This window comes from Lissotriton vulgaris, chromosome 9, assembly GCF_964263255.1.
Source record: "Lissotriton vulgaris chromosome 9, aLisVul1.2, whole genome shotgun sequence".
Classification (NCBI taxonomy): Eukaryota; Metazoa; Chordata; class Amphibia; order Caudata; family Salamandridae; genus Lissotriton; species Lissotriton vulgaris.
In genome coordinates, this window is record NC_141697.1 from 78330406 (window position 1) to 78355945 (window position 25540).

Consider the following 25540-nt stretch of genomic DNA (forward strand, 5'->3'; position numbering starts at 1 on the left):
TCACCCCCTCACGCTCACCCCCTCACGCTCACCCCCTCACGCTCACCCCCTCACCCCCCTCACGCTCACCCCCCTCACGCTCCTACCCCTCACGCTCCTACCCCTCCACGCTCCTACCCCCTCACGCTCCTACCCCCTCACGCTCCTACCCCCTCACGCTCCTACCCCCTCACGCTCCTACCCCCTCACGCTCCTACCCCCTCACGCTCCTACCCCCTCACGCTCCTACCCCCTCACGCTCCTACCCCCTCACGCTCCTACCCCCTCACGCTCCTACCCCCTCACGCTCCTACCCCCTCACGCTCCTACCCCCTCACGCTCCTACCCCCTCACGCTCCTACCCCCTCACGCTCCTACCCCCTCACGCTCCTACCCCCTCACGCTCCTACCCCCTCACGCTCCTACCCCCTCACGCTCCTACCCCCTCACGCTCCTACCCCCCTCACGCTCCTACCCCCCTCACGCTCCTACCCCCTCACGCTCACCCCCCTCACGCTCACCCCCCTCACGCTCACCCCCCTCACGCTCACCCCCCCTCACGCTCACCCCCCTCACGCTCCTACCCCCCTCACGCTCCCACCCCCCTCACGCTCACCCCCCTCACGCTCACCCCCCTCACGCTCACCCCCCTCACGCTCACCCCCCTCACGCTCACCCCCCCTCACGCTCACCCCCCCTCACGCTCACCCCCCCTCACGCTCACCCCCCTCACGCTCCTACCCCCTCAAGCTCACACCCCCATACCCCCCACACACCTCCTCATCCTCACACCCCTCATCCTCCCTCACCCTCGCCCACAACCCTTTTACCCTCACACACCCTCACTCACCCACCTACACCCCCTCATCCTCACAACCCTCTCACCCTCACAACCCTCTCACCCTCACTCGGCCACCCTCACCCTCTTAAAATAACTTTTATTTAAGTATTTAAAGAAATTAAAAGCCATTATTTGTAATATTAATACATGTAAGTCACGTAAATACAACACATATTGCATTACAAATGCTATAGGTGTCACATTTGCGAAAGTTATAACTATTGGCATTGTAAATGCAAAGCTATTAATTTCGCTATTTTCAAAAACAAAAACTAAATAAAAACTTTGTCATTTACAATACCAATAGCTCAAACTTTCCTAATGCGAGACCTATTGCATTGCAAATGCTTGTCTTTTTAGCATACAATAGCACCCTACTATCTTATATACCCATACACAACTTCTTTTACACCTTTTTTTATTGTTCCCCATGTATTTTTTAGATCTGCTATATCTTAAATAGGCTGCCTCAAGGAACGCTATCACCCTACAAACACTCCGTATTACCAGGGGGCTGGCAATAACCTTATACTGTACACATTATTACACTACAGTTTTTGCTTGCGCAACATTGCTTACTAACTTTTTGCCTTTTATGCGCCTTTATACACTTCAAATGTTATAAACAGCAAGCTTTCCAACTAAATTACCAGCTTTTTGCATGCTGTACAAAATGTTTCCCTATTATTTTTGCTTATAGAAAATTCCTTATTATACTATTTTTTTGTTTATACGCACTGCTTAAAGCCTAAACAGGCAACTAAACAAGTAAAGTCATCTGGCACAAAAAAACACTTTATAAATAAATTGGTACAGCAAATGTAGTACCACCAACCTATATTTCTCATGCGTTTATTCCTACATAATATTACTATATTTTATCATAATACAAGAACACACAATCCCACTCTATAAACTTTCCTCCACTTTATTCAACTCAACAACACTCCACGCTAAACTACTCAACTTCACTACACTTTATAATAATTTCCTCTACTCTATACTACACCACTTACTTCACTGTACCACACTACACTCTATAGGTCTACATTAACAAAATTCGAGCTAGTAATGTTGCATTAATATTTGCTACGCCAAAAACTCAAACTTTTAATAATGCGAGACCTATTGCGTTGCAAATGCTTGTTTTTAAACGGGTGGGAGAAATACTCTGGGAGGGAAGCAACATTGTCGGGAGAAGCAATACTGGTGTGCTGGGGAAGGAAGCAACATTGGGCCTGGGTGTTGTGTGGATACAAAATGTTGGCACAGTGGAGGATTTAACGAAAGAGCAACATGGAGCTGGCGGGGAGAAAGCACACAGTCAATAAGGCAATGTGAGGGGAGTGGAGAAGAAGCATGTGGGCAAGAGAGAGGAACACTTAGTGAAGTGGAGGGGGGAGAAAGGCACACAAGGGAGACCTTTAGAAAATGCATGCAGCCTTGCAGAGAGCTTAACAAAAAGAAAGTAGCAGAACTTGAAAAAGTGAGCAGTGGAAGGGCACAGTAATGTGTACATGCCCCAGGATAGGGACAAACACAAGAAGTCACAAAAGCCACACTTGCTAATGAATAGAAAGAAATCAAATGAAAGTGACAATTAAGCCAACCAATGGTAAGCAAAGGATGGACTTTAAGCCCACTGTAAGCAAACAATATGTCTCACAAGAGACAACCCATGCTCTGTCTTAGGTGAGACCTAAAAATTTGTGTTTTCTGTGAGTAAAACAAATGCATTAGGTATATTTATTTAATGTGATAGTACCCTGGTTAAGTACTGGAGCAGGTGTCTACAACCAGTCGATCATGAGCTACCAATAGCTCGCAGACACCTTCAGAGTATCACACACCCTTGAGTTCATTTTTAAATAAGCACAGGGTCACATTTTTAGATCGAACCAACGCAGCGCATGCACTGTCTCTCAACATGCTGTATTCAATCAAAGGGCTTGCAGCCCGCCTCTAGCTTCTGATTGGCTTTTGTCAGTGTCCTTTAAAAAACGTTGCTTCTAATTGGATAATTATTATTATTATTATTATTATATGAAATTTATAGCGCGCTCAGCTTACCCGGGGGCATCCCGGCGCGAACAGACCAAAAAAGGAGAGACTCAATCTAATCACTACTGTGGGAACAAGTAGGTCTTGAGAAGTTTCCTAAACAGTAGGATCTTGGGCTCTGAGCGAATCTGAAGGGGCAAAGAGTTCCACAGAGTCGCCACCTGCACAGAGAAACGCCTGCCCCCAGAACGAGCTCTCCTTACTCTCGCTGACTGCAGAAGATGTTTTTGGTCCGAGCGCAAAAGACGTGGGGGCTTATAAGGACGGGCCATGTTAAAAAGGATAGGGGTGCCCTTGCCATGCAAAATTTTGTGGGCCGTGCATAGCGCTTTAAATTTCACCCGCTCCTTCACAGGGAGCCAGTGAAGCATTTTGAGGGCCGGGGCGGCAGACTGCCTTCTGGGAACATCCATAAGGACTCTCGCAGCTGCATTTTGCACCTGTTGGAGGGTTTTAAAGGTAGCTTCGGGAGCACCAAGAAACAGCGCGTTCCCGTAGTCAAGCCTCGATAGGATTAAACCACAGGATAATGGGTCTTGCTTGTCCCACTTTTTTCTGAGTTGTTGACTTCCATGGATTGCACCCAGGACTTGCCTCTTCCATTTGTTTCTATTTACTTTTTGCTCAGGGACTTAAAAAAAAAAATCACAACAGCTCTTCAGAGCTCTTCATGCATGTTTGTGCATTTCCCTTCATCAGCAAGGCATCTGCTTCACGGCTGTCGGCATAATCTTTAACCATGCCTTGCGCTCGCCTTCCTTTTTTTTCTACAAGCGCCTGCATAATACTGAAACGAGTGTGGCATCTAGCATGCTAAATTTCAGTACACCCAACACAATGTTTGTTGTGATTGTGTTTTGAGTGGGTGCCTGCTTGCCTTTAGCTTATTCCAACAAGCATATACAACAGAATTGTGGTTCGCGTTACGCCGTTATGCGCTCGGTCACAAGCAGACAACAACAGTTAGACCCATTAGTGAAACCCAAAAAACTGAACCAGCACGCAACTCCAAGTGCAGCTTTTTGTCGGTCAGTATTTTCATCGGTTTCCTCTCACCCCTCCTGTTGCCCTGCGCTTCCTCCCCACATAACGTACTAAGAGACCTACTGAGAGCCTGGTGATGGGTGAATGTCTCCTGTGCAGCGCCGGCAGTCCATTGCACGCTGGTTTTGTTTATCGTATATTTGTTGGATTGTAATATTCTGGACACAGGTATGAGGAGTGTCAAATGTCTGCTCGCGCTGGACGTGTCTGACCTCCAATTTCCTAGATGCATTTATAGCACTTTCATACTCGCTGTGTTTTATAGTTCTTTTTAAAGACTGGATATGTTAATATCTCGCCTGCCCAATATCTCACCTCGTGTCTCGGAGCGCATGTGTCTGTGTTTGATTGCCTTCCCAGCTGCAAGCCATGGTTCCCCACCTGTAACCTCTTGTTGTGAATGAAGTTCCAGAAGCTGCTCCTATTTTGGAGTGGATAGAGGGCAGGGTCAGCGCCTCCAGGAGAGTCTGGATGGGTTTAAGATGTAAGAGCAGAGGGGTCTGTTCTTAAAATCTCTTGTTGAGAGCAGACACCTGGGGCACATTTACAGAACAAACTCAAGTTATGCAGACTATCGCAGCTCGTAGTAGTCTCTCTCTGAGAAGAAGCTGGCTTCTGTGGTGCTTGCTAAGAACATATCCTTGTAGAACACTTATGTAGGAAGGTAGGATCCTCCTGCATGGTTACCCCCACTTTTTGCCTGGTGCTAAGCTATTTTTGACTAGTCTGACTGGGATCCTGCTAATCAGTACACCAGTCTCTCTGCTTTCTTCCTTAAACAGTTGTAGTAAGTACTTAGGTACATCCCAGATTGGATAATGGGGTACCCTTATAAGTTCCTAGAAAATGGTACTAAGGCCTAGGGCATAGGTACCCTAGAGGTCCCCCATGGGCTGAAGCATGCATTCTGGCACTCATGGGAGATCATTCAAAATGGAACTACAGGCCTGCCATTGCAGCCTGTGTAAGCTGGTGCTAGTACCACTTACTAAAGATATAGGTTTCCTATATCTAGGTTCTTTGCACTTAAAACCTATAAGTAACCCCTGTAGCAGGCCTTTGCAATCCTGAAGTCAGGTTGCGTAGTTTTAAGTGTGAGGGTGCCCCTGCATAAGCAGGACATCCCTCCAGCCTACAGAGTCAATTCTCCTGCGTTGTAAGTGAAGCAGCCATTTACCATATAGAGGAGCACCATCTCGAAACTGGCTGCAACAAATCATATCATGTTTGGTATCAAACATGTTGGAATCATACGATTCCAAGCACTTGAAGAGCCCTCCGTTAGGCTCTTGGTGTTCCCAGTGCCAGCCTTCCAGACCCGGACAGCACAAAATGGTTGCTGCCGACCAGAGACACGATTCTGCCCTCCTGCTGTGGAGCCAAGCTCGAGCAGGGGAAGGCAGAACAATAGGCATCCTATCACAGGGAAGTGTGACCACCTCCAAGACAGGATTTAGTGTATTGGGACTGGGTGGGTGCGCTTGCCTGCACCACTAAGTCTGCATGAGGGGCTCATTTGGTGTCCCAGCGCATAGTCCAGTTCAAACAAGTCTTGGGAGCCGTTGTCTCCAGATCTGGCGCAAAACTGGACAAAGGATATGGTATTAACCTTCCCCCTGTCCAGACCCTCCCCTGGGAGGGTCCCTTGAATCGTTCCAACCTTTTCCTTAGGGTACTTAAGGGCTTACCTGTGGGTGGGTCCCTGGATTCGTCGTGGGACAAAATTCAGATCAGACATCATTTCTTCTACCGTCTGGACACTTTGGACTGCGTTTGGGCTCAACTTCGTCTTCCTTCCAGCCTGCTGCATCGTCTGTGCCTGTGCACCATACAAAAACCTTCAAAGGCCTGTGGGCAACAAAGACACCTGAAGGAATCTCTCTTGAAGTAAAGGAGTCCCTTCCCTGCATCTGCAGGCCTCGCAACTACGTTGACCAGTCTGCTGATCCTGAGCTTTTCCGGACTCTGAAAGGTTCTGCAACACAGGTGGTAGTTTTCCACAGCTCTCGAGACATGCCCTGTCCTCTTACCAAGTTTGAGGCCAGTATCCCTCGTGGGGGCTGCAATAACCAAACCCCTGTTCACCACATCAGCTTGCAGTTGCAAAGGCTTGTTGGCTTCCTTCCACCAACCTGAAGCACCTCCAGTGACATCGCATTGTGTGCACCGTGGCCTGCATCTTTTGGTGAGCAGCTCGAGGTCCTCTTGCGACTCCAGTGCCTCCGGCCTGTGGGTCCTGTTGAGGGTCACCTTTGTTTCTTTTGGGTTCCCCTGATTGCTCGGGCCTGCCCTGACTTCCCTGCCTGTGGTGAGTCCCCTGGACCTTGCTGGGCCCGAAATTGCACCTTCTTCAACTTCAGTGTTGGTTGCCTTTGCCAAAGCTTTCTGGTGCTGCCGCGGACACAGATCCCTCCCCACTCGACATTCTTCGTGGGACGGCTTGTGCATGGCTCCTAGTCTTCCTCAGTGTTGGCTGGTCCACACAGCTGCAGGGTCAAGGTCATCGTCAACTCTCCTGCAACACACGACATTGGAGGGCATTAGTCTTCCAAGCCTCTTGGTCACTCCTGGGTGACATGACTCTGTCCCCTCTGGTTGCAGGTACCTCTCAACTAGAATCCACCTTCGGATACAACTGGACACCTTCTCCTTCAGCGGCTGTAGTTTTCTGAAGTCCAACATTGGGTTTGACGGCGGTTTCTGACACCACTTCACACTGATGCACCCGGCTTCCCTGGTGTAGGTAACATGGGTACTAGGGTATCCACGGGTGAGGTGGCTCTCCAACCTTCTGTCTTCCACAGGGTTTCTTCAGTGTCCACTGGGAAGGGTTATTAATCTTTAAAAATCCAAGCGTGACTTACACGTAGACATGTACGAAGCACGCGGTTGTGTTCCCACATTGCATGCGCTCTGTGGGGTTCCTAGTCACTCACCTTGGGTGGTTCCTTGGGTTCCCAGCACTTCTACATCCTCTTGACATTGTCTTGACCAGAGTCGTGGTTCATAAACCATTTTTTTTTTTTTAGTATATGGTTTGGTCCCTACCTGGGGTCCACTGTGTATTCTGTGCTATTTACTGTATTTCTTTGCAAAGTATTGTGTGCATTGTGCATGTCTCCGCGTAGGAGATATGTGTATGTGTTGGAGAGTATTCTATAATAAATACATATTTTTATAAATACCTTGTGTGTGTGTTTTGTTTGTCTTAATCTATACATATAAGATTGCATTCTGGTAAAACAAGCTGCTTTACACTCCTTCTGGACTAAGCCTGAAGGTTGCTTGCCACAGCTACCTCTTAGAGAGCTTTCTAAGGTTTTCTAAGACCTCTTAAATCACCATAAGGGTTGTCTCGACTGGTGCAGGGTGCCCACACACATAAATGGACATCATATACCAGTCCAGCTTCTCCCAACTTATAAATCTATACAGCAGATGGTGCAATGCACGCGTTACTGCAGACAGTGAGGGGTGTAATCCACACTACACACTGGGAACAGCAGGCTGTAGGAGAACAAATCTCAAACTAAAACGCGAGTAACAAGCAGAAGAGCCGTCCTCTGCCTTCCAAAGCCACTGTCCTTCAAAACAACCTGAAAACAATAGCTTTTTGTTGGAGTGCGCCGTCTTTAAAATGCTTGTTGTCTCCCTCTTGCTGCAGTTACACTTTCATCACTCCTATCTAGAAAAAATAAAAAAAATAAACGTGGTTTAACTCTGTCCTCTACACAAAATGTGGTGGGAGAAATTCCCATCCTTTGGCACCGTTGTAGCTGCAAACTCCTCTGTGTTTATTTGAAGTATGTTCACCTGGTTGAGTATCTATAATATGATGTAGGGCTATGAGCCTTTGTGAAAGGCAGTTGTTACTGTGGGCCTCCTCCAAACAAGGTGTACACTTATCATGTGTTTTCTACTACAGCCTACTGTGCTCCGTGCGTATAGTACGCACTTTGGCAGGCTGATTCCCTGCCAGCTAAACAGCTAATTGCAGACCTGGAAGTGTTTCACACCATTGTTTTAGGACTGGAAAAGTGATACCTTTATTCCAAAGATGGTTGGCCGGGTACTATGCCTCGTGATGTGGATAGTAGAGAGGCTAGGGGAAACAATGGGTGTGATTACAATATGTGTTGTTGGGGGACGCACAACACATACACACTGGTTCATGGACTTGGAAGACAGGCAAGCCAAGGCCCCTTGTGTTCTAAGCTTTACATATGGTCATTTGACATAACAATTACTGCGCCTAGAAATCAGCGTTTAAAGTGTTCTTCCTGCTTTTTAGGAAGCACCTGGTGTTGGTGAAATGAAGCAATTGTAGCACACATATCCTATTCCGCAAAACATTAATCAATCAGTCACTGTATTTATAAAGCGCGCTACATACCCGTGAGGGTCTCAAGGCGCTGGGGGGAGGGAGGGCCCGCTGCTGATCGAAGAGCCAGGTCTTGAAGTCTGCTGAAGGCCAGCAGGTCCTGGGCCTGTCATAGGCTGGTAGGGAGAGTGTTCCAGGTCTTGGCGGTTAGGTAGGAGAAAGATCTACCGCTGGCGGTGGCTTTCCAGATGCGAGGGACTGTTGCGAGGGCGAGGTTGGCGGAGCGGAGGCTTCGGGTGGGAGTGTGGAAGCTGAGTCTGTTGTTGAGGTATGTAGGTCTGGTGTTGTGTAGTGCTTTGTGAGCGTGGATGCGGAGTTTGAAGGTGATCCTCTTGTTGACGGGGAGCCAGTGCAGGCCTCCTAGGTGGGGTGTGATGTGGCTGCGTCGGGGGACGTCGAGGATCGGTCGGGCTGAGGCGTTCTGCATTCGTTGCAGTCGTCTCAGGAGCTTGGTTGTTGTTCCGGAGTAGAGGGCGTTCCCGTAGTCGAGTCTACTGGTGATGAGGGCCTGGGTGACAGATTTTCTCGTGTCGAAGGGTATCCATTTGATGATCCTGCGGAGCATCCTGAGGGTGTTGAAGCAGGCTGCGGAGAGGGCGTTGACTTGCCTGGTCATGGAGAGGTTGGAGTCGAGGATGACCCCCAGTTTGCGTGCGTTGTCTGTGGGTTCCGGGGCTGTGCCTAGCGATGTGGGCCACCAGGAGTCGTCCCAGGCTGATCGGGTGGGTCCGAGAATGAGGACCTCCGTCTTGTCTGAATTCAGCTTCAGTCTGCTGACCTTCATCCAGTCTGCTACGCCCTTCATTCCTCTGTGGAGGTTGGCTTTGGCGGTGTGGGGGTCTTCGGTTAGGGATATGATCAGCTGGGTGCCGTGCGCGTCGGAGATGATGTTGAGGCTGTTGTCGTGCGACGTGGGCGAGCGGTGCCATGTAGATGTTGAACAGCGTCGGGCTGAGGGAGGATCCCTGTGGGACGCCGCAGATGATCTCAGTGGTTCTTGAGCAGAAGGGTGGGAGGCGGACGCTCTGGGGTCGGCCGGAGAGGAAGGATGTGGTCCAGGCCAGTGCCTTCTCTTGGATTCCGGCGTCATAGAGGCCTGCTGATAGGGTGCGGAGGCAGATTGTGTCAAAGGCTGCTGATAGGTCCAGGAGGCTGAGGGCGCCTGTCTCTCCTTTGTCCATCAGGATCCTGATGTCGTCGGTGGCGGCGATGAGGGCGGTCTCGGTGCTGTGGTTGCTGTGAAAACCGGATTCTGAAGGGTCCAGGATGTCGTTGTCTTCGAGGTACCGGGTTAGCTGTTTGTTGACAATCTTCTCTGTCACTTTTGACGGAAATGGGAGCAGGGAGATGGGCCAGAGGTTCTTGAGGTCTTTGGGGTCCGCCTTGGGCTTATTTATTTATTTAGTTATTTGTTAGACTTATAAGGCGCGCAGCTACCCAACAAGTGTTTCCCGGCGCCACAACGGAGCACTTCAGATTGCCATTGACCTTGCAGGATGTTATTGTTCGAACAACCAGGTTTTGATATTTTTCCGGAACCTTGAGTAGCTTTCCTCCTTTCGGATGTGGGGAGATAGCGTATTCCAAAGTGATGGACCCAAATGTGAAAAGGATCTACCACCCATTCTTGCCAGCTTTAACCTAGGTACACAGAAATTTGCTGCTGATTGGGATCGTAGGTTGCGTTCAGGTGTTTAAGGATGGACTAGTGCTTGTAGATATTTAGGCGCTTCTTCAGAAGGGCGTTTATCTCGGCGTGCTTCCAGCTTTCCGGGAAGGTCGCTGTCTCGAATGAACTGTTGATTGTTTTCCGGAGGTGGGGCGTGATGGTGTGCTGGCTTTGTTGAAGTTGTGGTGAGGGTAGGGGTCGGATGGGGATCCGGAGTGGATGGAGTTCATGTTTTTGATGGTGTCTTCGTCGGTTACGTAGGACCAGATGGTCAGGCGGCTGGTGTCGGTGGAGGTCGCAAGGGTGGTGGTCTCGGTGGTGGGTGTGGGGGTGTCGGAGTTGAAGCTGTTGTGGATGTCGGTGATTTTGCGGTGAAAGAAGGTGGCCAGGGAGTTGCACAGGTCTTGTGATGGTGGGATGTCGTTGGTGTTGGCGCTGGGGTTGGAGACTTTTTTTCTCGATGCTGAAGAGCTCTTTGGTGTTGTGTGCGTTTTTGTCTAAGCTGTCCTTGAAGGCGGTCCTCTTGGCGGTCCTGATGAGTTGGTGGTGTCTGCGGGTGGCACTCTTGTGGGCTGTGTGGCTGTCTGGTGTTCGGTCGTGGAGCCATTTCTTCTCCAGCTTCCGACTGGTGCGCTTGGAGATCTGGAGGTCTTCAGTGAACCAGGCGGCTTTCTTGTTGGTGTGGTTGGCTGTGGAGATTTTGAGAGGGGCGAGGGTGTTGGCGCACTCGATGATCCAGTTTGAGGTTGGTCGCGGCGGTGTCGGGGTCGGCGGGTGATCTCAGGGCGAGGGTGGTATACAGTTGGTCCTTGGTGACCTTGCCACAGCAGCAGCGTGGTAGTTGTTGGGTGCGACGGTGTGTGGTGGGTTTCCTGAAGGTGAAGTGGACGCATCTGTTTTCGGTCCAGTGGGGTTCGGTGGTGTGGTTGAAGGAGACGTGGGGGCTTGTGGAGAAGATGGGGTCCAGTGTGTGTCCAGCGGCGTGGGTGGGTGTTGTCACGAGCTGTTTAAGTCAGAGGTTGGCAATCAGCGCGGTGGAGTTGGCGTCGTTGTTGTTCTCGAGGTGGAAGTTCAAGTCCCCGAGGAGGATATAGTCCGTGGAGGAGAGGGCGTGGGTGCTGACTAGGTCGCGATGGTTTCGCAGAACTGTGGTCGTGGTCCGGGTGGTCTGTAGACGAGTTTTCCTCTGAGGGTGGTGTTGGGGTCGGTGTGGATCTGGAAGTGCATGTGCTCGGCAGTGGTGAGGGTGTCGTCGGTGTTGGTCGAAACTCTGAGTGTGTCCTTGTGGATGATGGCGATTCCCCCTCCAACTCCTTTGGTGCGGTCTATGCGGGAGATCTTGTAGCCCTGTGGGATGGCTGTGGCGATGTCTGGTGCTGAGGTCTCCATCAGGAAGGCGACGTCGGGGCGGTGGAGTCTAGGAGGTCACAGAGTTCGATTACGTGCTTGCGAGCGGAGTGGGTATTGAGGAGGATGCATCGGAGGTGGTTGGGTTCTCTGGCTGGTGGTTTGGTGGGCTGGATGCTGGTGAATCTGCAGTTTCGGCAGGCGAAGGGCCCTTGGGTGCACTTCGGAGTGGCCCGGTAGCAGGGGTGGTCTCGTCCGATGTTGAGTGCATGGAGGGTGCTGGAGTCTTAGTGCAGTCTGGCGTTGCGGGGGGAGCGAGGTCCAGGGGTTCTTACGCTGGGCGCGGTCGGGCTTGCCTTCGGCGCGCCAGCGGCGCTTCCGCGCAACGACCTCAATAAGAAGCGAAGTGGGAGGGAGGAGCAGCTGGGAGGCGGAAGCGGGGCAGCCAATGGGCGAGGGTAGGGAGACAGAAGGCAAAAGGGGGCAGGCCACAGGGGAGCAGCGGTGGGAAGCGGGGGCGGGCTAAGGGGCAGTGGCGCAAGAAGGAGCGCCTAGGCAGAGAGACAAAAATCCAAAACAAACAAAACAAAAGGCAAGATTACAATGATAAAACAATCGTGGGAGAAATAACAGAAAGAGGTTAGCAGTGCAGCCAGGCAGTCACCAGGGGCGGCGAACCCTCTGCAGCAGCGGGAGGGACACAAGACACGGGCACCCAGGAGGAGCCGTGCGGCGTGGGGAGCGACCCGGGTCAGGTCACAGAGAGGCAATGAAGCTCAAAATTGTTTTAAAATACACACACATTTTATTTAATGATCTTTCAGAATTTTATGCTGATCATTACCTCTCTTCAAGTCACTAAGGTCTTCCATACCAAACTGTTTAGTGCGCCCAGCGTTTTGTGATGTGCTAAGATTTTCCACTAATGTGATGACACTGCAGCTGCTTTCTGTATTGTTTTATGGTACGAGAAAAGCATTCCTATCAGACTGCCATATTTGTTTTGGAAAAGGGAAGTACGGTTACATTGTGGATGTAATGTTGTCACAAACGTTTTGTTACTTAGCCAGTATGTCACGTTTCAACATGGTGGAATGTGTCCATACATTTTTCCTGAGGCAAGCATGTATTCCTGGATCACACTGCATAACCCAGTGTGTACTATACTAATTGTATAGCTCTTCCATTCATAGCGGCACACCACTCAGGATAATGTGCTGCATGGCTAAACACTTATAAGGTCCCAATAGCTAGACCTATTGGCTTTGCCAGTGCTTGTTCTTTTAAAGTTAAGGGCAGACTATGTTTATTTTACATTATTATCTTCAGGCTGCAGATAGCAGGGCCTGATAATGAACAGTGCTGGAGTCCATTTGATGACCCAGGGCACAGAGGTGAAGAAATGAACCACTGAGGTACTTGAATCTTAAAACAGTTCCTTTTAATTTCTCCCATTTTAAAAATGGTTGTACGTTTTTGTTATACATGTAACGATGCCACATATGCACGAAAGGTATGTCCCATGCCACAAGTACATACGACAGAGGCTCTCATTTGCCCACACACACACCTATCTCATTCATACGCACAGTCATACATCCTCAAAGACCACGCTCTCACTGACGCACATGGCAGCCCTGTCATGGTGTCCCTACTCAATTTATTTTATTTAAACCATATTTTCTGGCTCTATGAACTTTAGGCTTAAAGTCAATGAAGCTGGGCGTGGAGGTGTCTGGTAACACTGTCGAGTGCCTTGGCCATCAGTACTTCAAAATAATAAGAAAAGGTTGGAGACCCTGTTCTGGAGATTTGAATTGCAATCTTTTAAGTGTATCCCTTGCACCCTTTATGTAAGTAAATAGACTGAGTAACTTTCTAGGATTTTGTAAGAAAGCTATTGGCTCTAATGTGTGGAGTCAGGAGGTGAGAGTTTCCTCTTGAGGTCATAGCCTACCAGCCAGCACAGACATCTAATTTGATAGCCACTTCTTGGGGACATTTGGATAGCTTCCCTGGGCATGTATTCCACCCATTGCTTACCAGTGGCTTTGTGGTTTGTTACTCACATTTCGTGCTTTCTATTTCCTGGCTTTATTTGCTTTAGGCTTTCCATCTTGAGTTTGTCCCTCCCATGGCCCATACTCTGGTTACATTATCCTTCCACCAGTGCTCAATTTCTGTAAATTCTGCACCACTCCACTCTACGCCACTTTGCTCTGCAACACTGCACTCTACACTGTGCCTCTCCCCGCCAGTGCACTCTATGCCAATCCAGTCTATGCCACTCTAATCTAGTCTGCACAACTGCACTTTACACCACTCTAATTCACTTTGCGCCACTGCACTTTACGCCACTCCACACTACCCTGCACCCCTCCACAGCGCTTCACTCTACTCTGGAAAAAATCCACTCTGTTCCACTCCAAGCTGAGCCACTCCTCTCTGTGCAGCTCCACTCTACTCTATGCCATTGCATTTTATTCTAACCACTGCACTTTGCCACTGTGATGCATGCCAATGCACTATACACCACTCTACTCAAAACCAATCGACTCTACGCTAATCTACTGTGCCCCACTAAACTCTACTCTGCAACACTCTACACCATTGTGCTTTACATCACTCTGTTTTACTCTGCAGCACTCTTTCCCACTCTAGTCTGCACACCTCTACATCACTGCATTCTATAACATTCTACTCTGCAACACTGCACTCTCCACTACTGAGTTCTACTTTGCACCACTCTACTGCACTCTGCCACTATCCTCTGTACCACTATCCTCTGTCACCACACTCTATGCTACTCCCTACCAGTCTAACCAGTCTACTATGTCAATGCACTCTATCCCACTCTAATCTAGTATGCACCACTGCACTCTATACCACTCCAGTCTAAGCCACTCCACTCTAATCCATGCTTGTTCAATCGACGCCACTACGCTGTGCCACTGCACTGCACCACTCTACTCCACCCTGCACCAAGCTGGCGCCTTCACTATACTCTGAAAAAATCTACTCTACGCCAATGCACCCTTCACCACTCTGCACCACTTCGCTCTGAGCTGCTACTCTACTCTTTGTAACTATGCTACAGGCAAGTCTACTCTAAACCACTGCGCTGTATACACTACTCGACTCTACACACAGCCACTCAGCGCTATTACATTCTGTGACTGCACTCACGCCACTCTATTCTAATCTGCACCACTCTACTCTACGCCATTTCTCTTCACCACTCTACGCCAATGCACTCTACACCCCTGCACTCCATGACACTACCATTTCACTCTGAACCTCTAAGCTTCGCTCAACTCTATGCCGCACCACGGCACACCACTCCACTGCACTCTATGCCACTGCACTCTATGCCACTGCACTCTATGCCACTGCACTCTATGCCCTGCACTCTATGCCACTGCACTCTATGCCACTGCACTCTATGCCACTGCACTCTATGCCACTGCACTCTATGCCACTGCACTCTATGCCACTGCACTCTATGCCACTGCACTCTATGCCACTGCACTCTATGCCACTGCCTGACTCTACGCCACTGCGCTGCACTCTACGCCACTGCGCTGCACTCTACGCCACTGCGCTGCACTCTACGCCACTCCGCTGCACTCTACGCCACTCCGCTGCACTCTACGCCACTCCGCTGCACTCTACGCCACTCCGCTGCACTCTACGCCACTCCACTGCACTCTACGCCACTCCACTGCACTCTACGCCACTCCACTGCACTCTACGCCACTCCACTGCACTCTACGCCACTCCACTGCACTCTACGCCACGCCACTGCACTCTACGCCACGCCACTGCACTCTACGCCACGCCACTGCACTCTACGCCACGCCACTGCACTCTACGCCACGCCACTGCACTCTACGCCACGCCACTGCACTCTACGCCACGCCACTGCACTCTACGCCACGCCACTGCACTCTACGCCACGCCACTGCACTCTACGCCACGCCACTGCACTCTACGCCACGCCACTGCACTCTACGCCACTGCACTCTACGCCACTGCACTCTACGCCACTGCACTCTACGCCACTCCACTCTACGCCACTCCACTGAACGCCACTCCACTCTACCCTTCTGCACTCCCCTTCACCATTCCATGCCACTTCACTCTAATCTGAAACAATCTACTCTCCGCCGCTCCTAAAATGATCATGTAAGCCCAATCCCCTCCGCCCCTCCTGCGCCCCCAATATTTGCCAAAAAGTTTGGAGGGGGGCCCAACTTCAAAAGTTTGAAGAGCTCTGCTCTAAGGTGAGGAGCTTGTGGTTAGATCTGCCAGAAAGGGCATTTCTGAAGGTAAGTAACTTGTTCATTCAGTGTTGATCTGCCAGGTGCCACGTGGTATCTTTTCTTGCAATGCAATCCAGCACTTCTCTCTGAGTAAATGAAGATGGTCTTGCAGGATAACGGCGGGGCAACCTGCCACACTCGGTTACAGTGAAGCACCCATCCACTCTACACACACAATAACCACACGTACCCTCATGTGGGACCCCAGGAACTGCTTTTTTAAGAGGAACTGGACGAATTGCATAGGAAAGAGGCATCAGGCAATCTATCCACAGGGTTACCGGTTAAAACAGACACTGGGTGCTAAACTATAACCATACTGCCAGCACTACCAGTTGCCTCAGACCCTGGATTGCAGGACAACCTGTGGTTCTGTTTGAGTCACACCCTTTCCTTTCTCTTGATTTCGAACAGAGCACAGTTAGAACATTGAGCATCTCCAGAAGACTCGTATATGGTCAGGTTAATTGAACAGAAGACGTAGAGCAGGCTTGGAAAAAAAGATGGAGTAGCACAGCTTTTCAGAGTGATGAAATGGACCCTCATTGAGTAGAGCGACTACCTAAGGGTTTTAAGAGAGGTACCTTTTGCTGGAAATGGCTCCAGATTGGTTTTATTTTCATTTGTTCACCAAAGTATTAATTTTAATGCAGGTTTTGAGGCTTAAATTGGCAACGTAATTCTGATGCAAGTTTTGGCCTACGAAATGACCATCTTCCGTTTGTGATTTCTAACATGGGAGTCTTTCCAGCAAAAAGGATGTGTGGGAAGGAGTATACATTAGGAGAACACGTTACCCTTGGCAGGGCTTTGTCTGATATTATGGTCAACACTGCAGTACTGCATCTGAAGGGCATCAATGGGGAGGATGAGCAGTGGGGCTGGTCTTCTTCACCCCTTCCAGCAGTGTGGGATAGATAACTGGAATGGCAATAGTGTTGGTCTGTAATATTGCAAGATTGCCATCTTTTGCTTCAGGGTGAATTGCATCAACATTTCCATATCCATTGTCCCCCTCCCTGGAAGTACTTCAATATAACAAATCTGTGTCAAGGTACCGCATCAATCATAAAAAGCATCACCAAAGGTAAGTATCCCTGTGCCTTATGGGAATATGAGAATATTCAAATGCAGATTAGCGGGATTGTCTCTCTTTTCTTTTTTTATTGTCCTAAGTCACTCCGGGTGTCCAAGTCTTAGCTGATGATCCCACAGTGCTCTCATGTTTATAAATATCCCTGCATACAAATTATGACTGCTTCATGTGTGTTAATTAGTTTTCAGTAAACGTACAATTATTTAAAAAAAATGTATTGTGAAGATGTAGCACTATGTTTCGTAGTAGGGGAATTTTGAAGATGGACTGTCGTTTATAGTGCTGTATGAAAACTGAAGAAATTTATATTTACTATAGATTCCCTCCTCCCAAGGTTAGTTGCCTCGGTAATTCAGGGAATTAGAATGACCTTTGTATAGTTGCATTGATCAGTGTCTTACTGCTTGCAGTGGTAAATTAATTTGGACATACATGTTTTATGATGCACACATATGTGTAGTGCTTTTCTACTCTTGATATGGTCCGATACTGCATTTGGAGTTTTAGCATCCTTTATGCTTATATCACCTGTTTATTTTCTTGCAGTCTGGAATACAATTCTAATCGGGCCAGTTGTTGCTAAATAAGTTCTCTCGATGACGGAGCTATCAGCATCTTTACCTCAGTTCCAGCAAGGACAGCTGACGGAAGATACACATCCTACTAACACAGTACGTAAGATGGTGCTTCAAAAACGACTCCATGTTCAAGGCTCCGCTATCAGTTTTTAAACGTTTGGTTGAGTTATAACTGCTTCTTCTCCAAATTGCTCTACAGGGTGGTTTTATAAACACATTGTAGGAGAAAGATCTGCTGGGTGATCAATCATACAGGGATCCCTAATCGTGAGGGCATTTTGTACTGTAATTGTGTATACCTAATACTTACAGATTGGTTGAAAATGTATTAGGAGGGGTTTAAGTGGCATAGGATGCTGGTGATATTTATTTTCACAGTATTATAAAGCACGAACCAGACTTTGAAAGGCTTTGTAAGGCAGTGCATAATAATTTAAAACATACCATAGTAGAGTACAAAGGAGGCATTAAAACTCTCACCATATTGAGTTGTTGCCCTTTCTTTAATCACTCGACGCTTCTAGATGCATAACTAAATGGCCTTGGGTGATACTGCATAGCCAAGTCAACTCTCTAAGAGTAGACTTGAGCTGTCATATTCATCCAGCTCGATCAGCACACTCTGCCGCCCGAAGCTTTAATTAGGAGTTGCCTAGGACACACAATAACTCCTTTGGCAACTGTTGTTTTAGATCAAAGGGCTCATGCTAAAGGTGAGAGCAGAGTTAATGGGCGATGAGGGAGAGTGGGAAGGTACCAGGCAGAGGACATCAGATGGAAAATTAAGGTTTTGAGACATATATGAAAGGTGTTTTTTGCAAGGCTGACAGGTCAGAGAAGAGATTGGTCTGTGCCATTATGCTGTCCTAGGCGAAACCGTAGAAGAAAGTTTCTTCTTCCCCCCCCCCCCCCCCCCCCCCCCCCCACAATGTTGTTCTTGGTTAGGAATGAAAGTTGAAGTTACGTTGTCGAGGAGGAAATTGTAGAAGGTCTAGAGGATTCCTTCTTTTTTAAGCTAGAAAGAGCCAAGGTTTCTGGGATCTGAGAATAGTTTCTGGTTCACAGGGTGGGGTGAGGTTAGAAGTATAAAATGAGGCAGGATGATCCGTACTTGCACTGTCTGGGCAGGAACTTGGGGTGACAGTCTGGTTAGATTCTGAGCCACGACCTGACTGGTTCGCAGACTAGTAGTTGTCTGAATTTGAGAGCTGGAGAGTACCTTGTGCGTTTGAACCCTTGCTCAAGCAGGAATGCCTTCCCTTGTGCCTAGCAGGAATGGTAAATATAGTTTACAATGATGTTTACACATTGCATGCCATTGCAACGCGGTCAGTTCAACTACCATGTTGTTACATCGCATGCCATTACAATGCAAGCTGTTACAGTGACTTGCTGTAGGGGGCAGAAGGTTCAGGTTTTTAAATCCTATACCTTCCCTACTGTTGCACAGACTGGAGTTAGAATATTAAATTATACTATTCCAGCATCCAACACCCCCCTTACAGCGAGTCACTGTAATGATTTGCGTTGTAATGGTCTGTGATGTAACAACGCGGTCGTTGTAATGACTGTGTTGTAATGGCATGCGTTCTAAACGCATGCATTGTAACATGGCCTATTTAGCAGGAATAGATGGAATCCGAGCCTTTTAAAGGTTCTTTCCTTGTTAATGCAGTGTTTTTGTTGTGTGGTACACAGTATCCTTTCATTTAAAAAGTGAATGGCTACTATTCGTGTCACTGATTCCAATTCTTGCACCTTTTGCATACTTAAACGCATTAAACACTATCTGAATACTTTATATTGAAAGCCACCTCTCGTTGCACCTTTTATTGTAATGAGCCAACATATTTTCTTGTTTCAGTGGAAAGTTTCCTTATGTCTAAGAAATTGTTGTCAGTCACTTTTAAAACCTCAACTTAGAATATGTAGTGTACTCTATGTAGTATCCGAGTGCAGCATGGTTTTCCATTTATTTCAAAATAAAGAAAAGATATATAAACATAATGTATATCCTGAGCTAACAAAGATAGAGAAGTATAAATAAATAGTTGACAAATTCTGTGTCTTCTTTTATTTTTTATTTTTGTGTTTTGCAGTAATTCTTCTTAAAAACCTCTAGCCGTTGCCAACACGTATTTCGTCTTCGGTGGTGATATACCACAGACTTCTTCAGGGCTAGAACAGTACAATATGTGTCTATCAGTCAAAATTTTTGACATACAACAGAGTCACAATATTTACCTTCTATTCATTTAGGTAAAACCATGCCATAGTCATAAGTGTAAAACAACAGTCTATTAAGATGAGGGATTTCAAATCCAACGTTTTTTAGAAAGTGGTTGTGAGAAGTTGGCCTGATATTCAGTGTTCACTATTCTAGTGATCACTATGTATCAGTCCAAACAACCCTTATGGTGATTGGTTGTAAGTCAACCGAGAGACCAGCTATCCTAGTAGCATGGACAAGAGCAGTCTTCGGGCTAAACTCTAGAGGGCGTGTTAAGCCAGCTGTTATACCATCACATATACCCCTTGAACACCAAGTGAAAGGACACCACACAAGTGTTATGAAAATAAACAGTGTATTTATTTAGATCACAACAGCCCTGTACTCTTTATGAGGACAGGGTACTAAGCACACAACAAAACTCTTACGAAAATACTTTAAGTTGCACAATTTACACGAATGGCCGAGGGGCACGGAAAACCATATACTATGGAAGTGGAATGCAAAATTACTAGCAGGTAAGTACTGGACTAATAGGCTTTGGAATCGCTAGGACTACGTTACTGAACCTTCAGATTACTAGTAGGAGGCCTAGGGGACTTGGGTGCAGAGTGTGCACTCTCACGCGGGATGCGGGACAAAGTCTATGGAGGCTAGTAAAAGCAAAGTTAGTGTTCTCGGGCGAACCCGATAAGGTAGGTTGAAAACAAAAGTGGATCTGGACCCTTGGATAGTGAGGCTATGCTGGGGCACCGAAGTGCCGAAGTTACCTAGCCCAGGGGCTGCCACTGCATAGGTCTGAAAAGACGTCGGAAACCTTCGTTGACGAACCAGGAGCCTGAAAGAAGGAGTTGCTGGCAGGCGACCAGTGAAGATTGTTCGGTGGATCCAAGCCTGGATCGAAGATGGAAGACACCTGTAAGCAGAGGGGACCAAGTCCTGAATCACTAGCCAGTGATCAGATGGGCACCAGGATGGCACCGGATGGAGTCACCTCGACCAGGTGAGTGGGCGACGCTGGGCTCTGCAGTCTCACGGACCAGGAGGCGTTGTCGGCGACCAGGATGGAGGTGCGAGCTGTCCCACGATGGTTGATGCTGTTGACGTCGCTGGACCCAGGATTGGGGCAACAAGTCTTGGCAAATTCAAGCCCACGCGGTGGACCTAAAATGGCGTCTGGAGTGGACCAGGAGGGTCCGGGGTGCTCCTCTTTTGGAAGGGAGCAAGGGCCAGTCTGGAGCAACCAGACTAGCAGTGGTGATGTCGTCGTCGGGAAGGCCACAAGCCAGCGGGCTAGTAGCCAGACAACGCGGTGAGCAGCCAAAAAGCAGAAGGGCCCCACGCAGATCTTGTGGATGCTGGGGGGCTGGACTTCGGTGCTGGAGCTGCTCAGGGTCGGGGCTTCTCGGACCCCAAAGCACTCACCAGAGGATCCCTCGGCGGTCGTGCTGGATAGAAGTTGTGCAGTTCTGATGATGGCCGGTCCCTCGAGGTCTCGTCGCACCTACGGTTCTCAGCTTAGCTGTAGAGGTAGGTAGAGGTCAGAGGTGCCAGGGAAGCCGGGTCTCGTCGAGCTGGTCAGTCGGATTCCGGAGGAAGGACGTGCAGCAAACCGCAGTGTTCTTAGATGGTGCCTGCGGATGCAGGGTGACTACTCCTTAGCCACAAGGGAGAAATCTTGAGAAGAAGTCGAGAGTTCCTTTCGTAGAAAGTAGTGTCTTGATTCAAAGATGATCTAATTTGGAAGGGTCCCCGCTCCTGCCTTTATCCTAAAGAAAGGGGTGGGTACGCGACTAGGTCCTGCCCTAGGGGTGGGACCACGAAGGGGGGTGGTTACACCCCTCTCCCATGCCGGACTTTCCCCAGCTCAGGGGCTGGTGTGCCCCTGGAACTGGTTCCAGTCGGCAGATGCGTAGTGAGCACATGGGTACCACTTGCAGTCACCTTCCTGTAAAGCCCTGCCTACCCAGGATACACAAAACCCTGTCTGGGATGGTGCTAGCACCGCCCCTGACAGGAAACCCTTTGTCCAAGCTCCCCTCGCTGGAAGGACTCCCAGCTGCAGGGGGTCAGACTTGTGTCTGTGGTGGCAGCATCCATTTTGTGATGCTGAGGCTCGAGTTAACTTTAACCGGGGTTCACAGTTACATACATGTCGTGTCCCTCTAGAAGGGTGGAATGCTAACCCCGTCGCCAGAATTGGCGAGGGGTTAGTATTCCAATTCGTATGACACCTTACTCGACATGTTTTGATAAAGCGATACCAGAGTTAGCATATAACCGCGAGGATTATAATGCACTTAAGAGTATATGGTATGCGATATCATGGAACAGCTATTAGGACTTGATTCCGCAAGCTGCAAACGGGCTCAGCTCATGCCAGAGCACCATCTCACACGATTCCAAGCACTCTGCCTTCAGGATTGTCAAGGCCTGCCATAGGAGTGACTGATAGGAATCTGTGTGTCCATTTTAGGGTTAGATATAGGTATACTATATCTAAAGCAAAGGGTGATTACACCACCTTGCCCCAGCTGTCGTGCAGCCAGTTGTCAGATTTAGATGGCCAGCCAGGGGTGGCATAATACATGCTGCAGCCCCTGGTAGGCCCTGGGTACACCTATGCCCTGAGTTACAGGGTCTGATAAGGTGGCCCAGTACCAATTAGATATGTACCCAGGGTACATGGAATCCATTTTACAGAGCGAGCAGTAGGCCTGGGGTCCTGAATAGCAGGGCCCCAGGTCAACTAAGTCGGAAAACCAGCAAAACACTAGGCAAAAAGTTGGGGGCAACCATAGTCAGGTATCCACCTTCCTACAGTGCTGTTAAGACAAGATAGCAGATTCTAGGACCATGATCTGTGAATTGTAAAATGCCAAAGAGTGAAGCAAAAAAGTGTGAGACACCTAGATCCAAATAATGTGTAAAACAGCCACCTCAGTGCAAAAATTCTGAAAGTTTAGGCTAGAGGTTTTTAAGAAGAATTACTGCAAAACACAAAAATAAAAAAGAAGAAAAGACACCGAATTTGTCAACTATTTATTTATACTTCTCTATCTTTGTTAGCTCAGGATATACATTATGTTTATGTTTGTAAGGTATTGATTGATTCGTGCCTATTTGGTTGTAGATGGGTGGCCTAGACCTTATCCTTTGAGCTTTCCGTATTAGTCATAAATACTGTTTTCATCACAAATAACCCAGCGCAACTATCACCCAGCCATCCTTGCTCGCCCTTGTTTTTTAAAGAAAAGATATAAACGCTTTCCTTTATCTGGAAGTACTCTGTTCTAATAAGTCTGCAAATTTGCACTGATCCAAGGCCCTCTTTCCTGTGACTGTAGGAGAGAAGGCGAAGTATCTTGGCTGAGGTGGTGGGTTCTCATCGAAAGGGAAAATGCTTATATTTTTGGGTGAGGCGCTTGTTTTCAGTGCCTATCACTGATTGAATAAACTGCTATAGCTTAACATGATTTGCAGGGACAGGAAGCAGCCCGTACACTGCACTCATCACAACCTGTGCAGCAGCTGCCATTGGTTGGACAGCGCCTGACTGCACTGAAAATCCCAGTAAAGCAGCAAATTATGATTAGCGGCAAGCTTCCAGCTGCACTGCCCTGCAATGTTTTTTCATTGTTGGGGTACACAGCCCCATCTTTACAACACTTGGAGCACAGATCTTGCGGTCAAAACCAAGGGTGTCTAGGAGTGATAGGGGAAGAAAAAGAGGAGCTGAGGGAGGATGGTGGCGAAACAGAGTGTCGGGTGGTGGGGGGGAGGGTATATAAATAGGGGTTGTAGACCGGAAGCAGTACAAGGTAGGAGAGCAGGGCCAGCTCTTGCCGTGGGGAACCGGGACCAGGACAAAATTCTTTAGAGGGTGGTACAGAGCTGTCTGCATTAAGGGCACGCAGACTGCAGCGCCCCTTTCACTTGGCTCCAGTAATTCAGTTTAAGGTGCAGGCACACAACACCAATCCCTCTACCATCCTGCCCTACAAACAATTTGCCACCAACGTTACAGAGCTCAGCTGTGAGTGAATCTGGTGTATTAGGGGAGGTGCGGAGATGTTTGTGTTTAGAGGCTGGTCGTGTTCTGATTTAATCTGCAAGGAAAGACCTGTGAACATAAAAAAGGCCCAGTGCTGCCTCATTTCATTCACCAGCAGCAGAAAGTACACCACATTGCTTTCCTTCTAGGGCACTATCCGAGCAAGTGTTTGCTCTGGGAGAGAGCAAGTAAACACATGGACTCTCAAAGAGTGCTGCGAGAAAAAGAAAAATGTAGTTCCCTGATGTGAAGCTCTGGAAGAATACAAGTCTGGATGACTTGCATTCTTCCAGAGCTTCACATCGGGGAACTACTGATGTTTAGAAGCACGCTAAAGAGGCTATGGTCCAAGGGAGGGACACACACCAGGATGGGGAGGAAAGCTATTGAATAAGAAACAACCAAATGAGTGACAAGAAGGCCAACAAATGGTAGGCAACAGCTGCCTCTAAGCCCTCTGTAAGATTTTGGTATGCTTGACTAGAAGCTTCCGCTTAACGCTGTCTAGCAGGTGACATCACATTCAGTATTGCTCAAACCCAGAATGAATGTGGACCCTGGGACGAGGTCTGGGACTGGGAATGTACTAGTGGAAGAGGTGTGGCGTAGCGGCCAGGGTGCCTGACTCTGGACCACTGGGTTCACGGTTCGATCCCCGGTGGCAGGTTAACCCAGCACCATGTGACTCTGGGCAGTAGCTCGCTTAATCTTCCCGACGGCCATCGGCGTCGGGACACGTCTCTGAGGAAGCGGTGTGCTTTACAAATACTGGTATTTTTATTTTATTGTATATTGCTTAGGTTTTCACAAATCTTAATAAGGGACACCACAGAGGGACGTAGTTGGGTGCGTATGACGTGAGATTTGTTGGGTGAACTAAGACCATAGAACACAGATGGCGAAGCAGTTTACTCTTCTCCACCTGCCCCAAGTATCATTGGTACGACTCCGTTCTTCAAAAACTCATACACCATTCATCCAAGTATACCACGATCACCAGAGAATATCAACCGTTCACCAAGAGCCAATATACAAATGTTTTATTTAGTGAAATTCAGTTAAAAAGTCATATAAAAAGTACATAGGCTAGAAACACATGAATTGTTGCAACATAGAGGGACTTCCAAAGTGGAGAATCTCCTCAAAGGGTCATACACCTAATTAACAATCACAACAATTGAACATGGAAGAGTATAATGGACATTAATATTTTGTCATTCTTTAGCACTAATCAAACAGAAATTCATTGGTCAAACCACTATTTTGTACAATTTATTTTTTGGCAAAGATAAAGTTGATTTAATGCTTTTGTAGCAGCAGCGTGACGTGTTTCAGTGGGTTAAAATGATCTGACCACCTTCTTCAGGAAGAAAGACTTGGTATCTCCCATAACTTCAAATCAGAAATGTTGATGTGTTATCAGTCAATGCTCTTGGGACCTGTCTCCTCAAGGTCAAGAGACACCCATATGTTTCTAGGATATGCCCATCAGATTTAGGGCTCTCTCTTTGAGCCTTAAGTAAAATGTAGTCTGAGAATATTCTGAATCTTCCTTCACCCGAGTTCTGGGATTAAATACTCTCCAAATTGTTTGTCGTCCTTGCTACAGAATCATTCTTCTAGTTAAAACCAAATGCCGGGACTTTAAAGTCTCCTGACGCTCTCCGGTCGTCTTTCGTTTAGGTTTGAACCTAACTTCAGGTCTGCCATTCATGCCCTGGCACATAGCATAAATGACGATTAGTTAAAGACCACAAAATGAATGCACACCTTGCATTGTTTGTCAACCATCAATTTTGTAATAGATATGTGAAAGTTCATATATGACATCAAAATATCTTAAAATGTTCCAATATTTGTCTTAAACTGTTCAGCATGATTAACTGCTTTTTTTCTTGAACTGATAGTTGTGTATTGAAGTGAGCTGCCATGAGATAA

The 25540-nt window shown here is 48.0% G+C and overlaps 1 protein-coding gene across 1 annotated transcript in view; it reads left to right on the forward strand.

The window, feature by feature from the left end:
* The window catches only part of PSEN1 (presenilin 1), a 193977-nt gene that overhangs the window by 18545 nt on the left and 149892 nt on the right, over window positions 1–25540 (forward strand). Inside the window, exon 2 of the mRNA XM_086937086.1 lies at window positions 17287–17411. Within this exon, the coding sequence (XP_086793212.1) occupies window positions 17337–17411 (75 nt within the window). The 5' untranslated portion in view covers window positions 17287–17336. The remainder of the gene's footprint in view (window positions 1–17286; window positions 17412–25540) is intronic.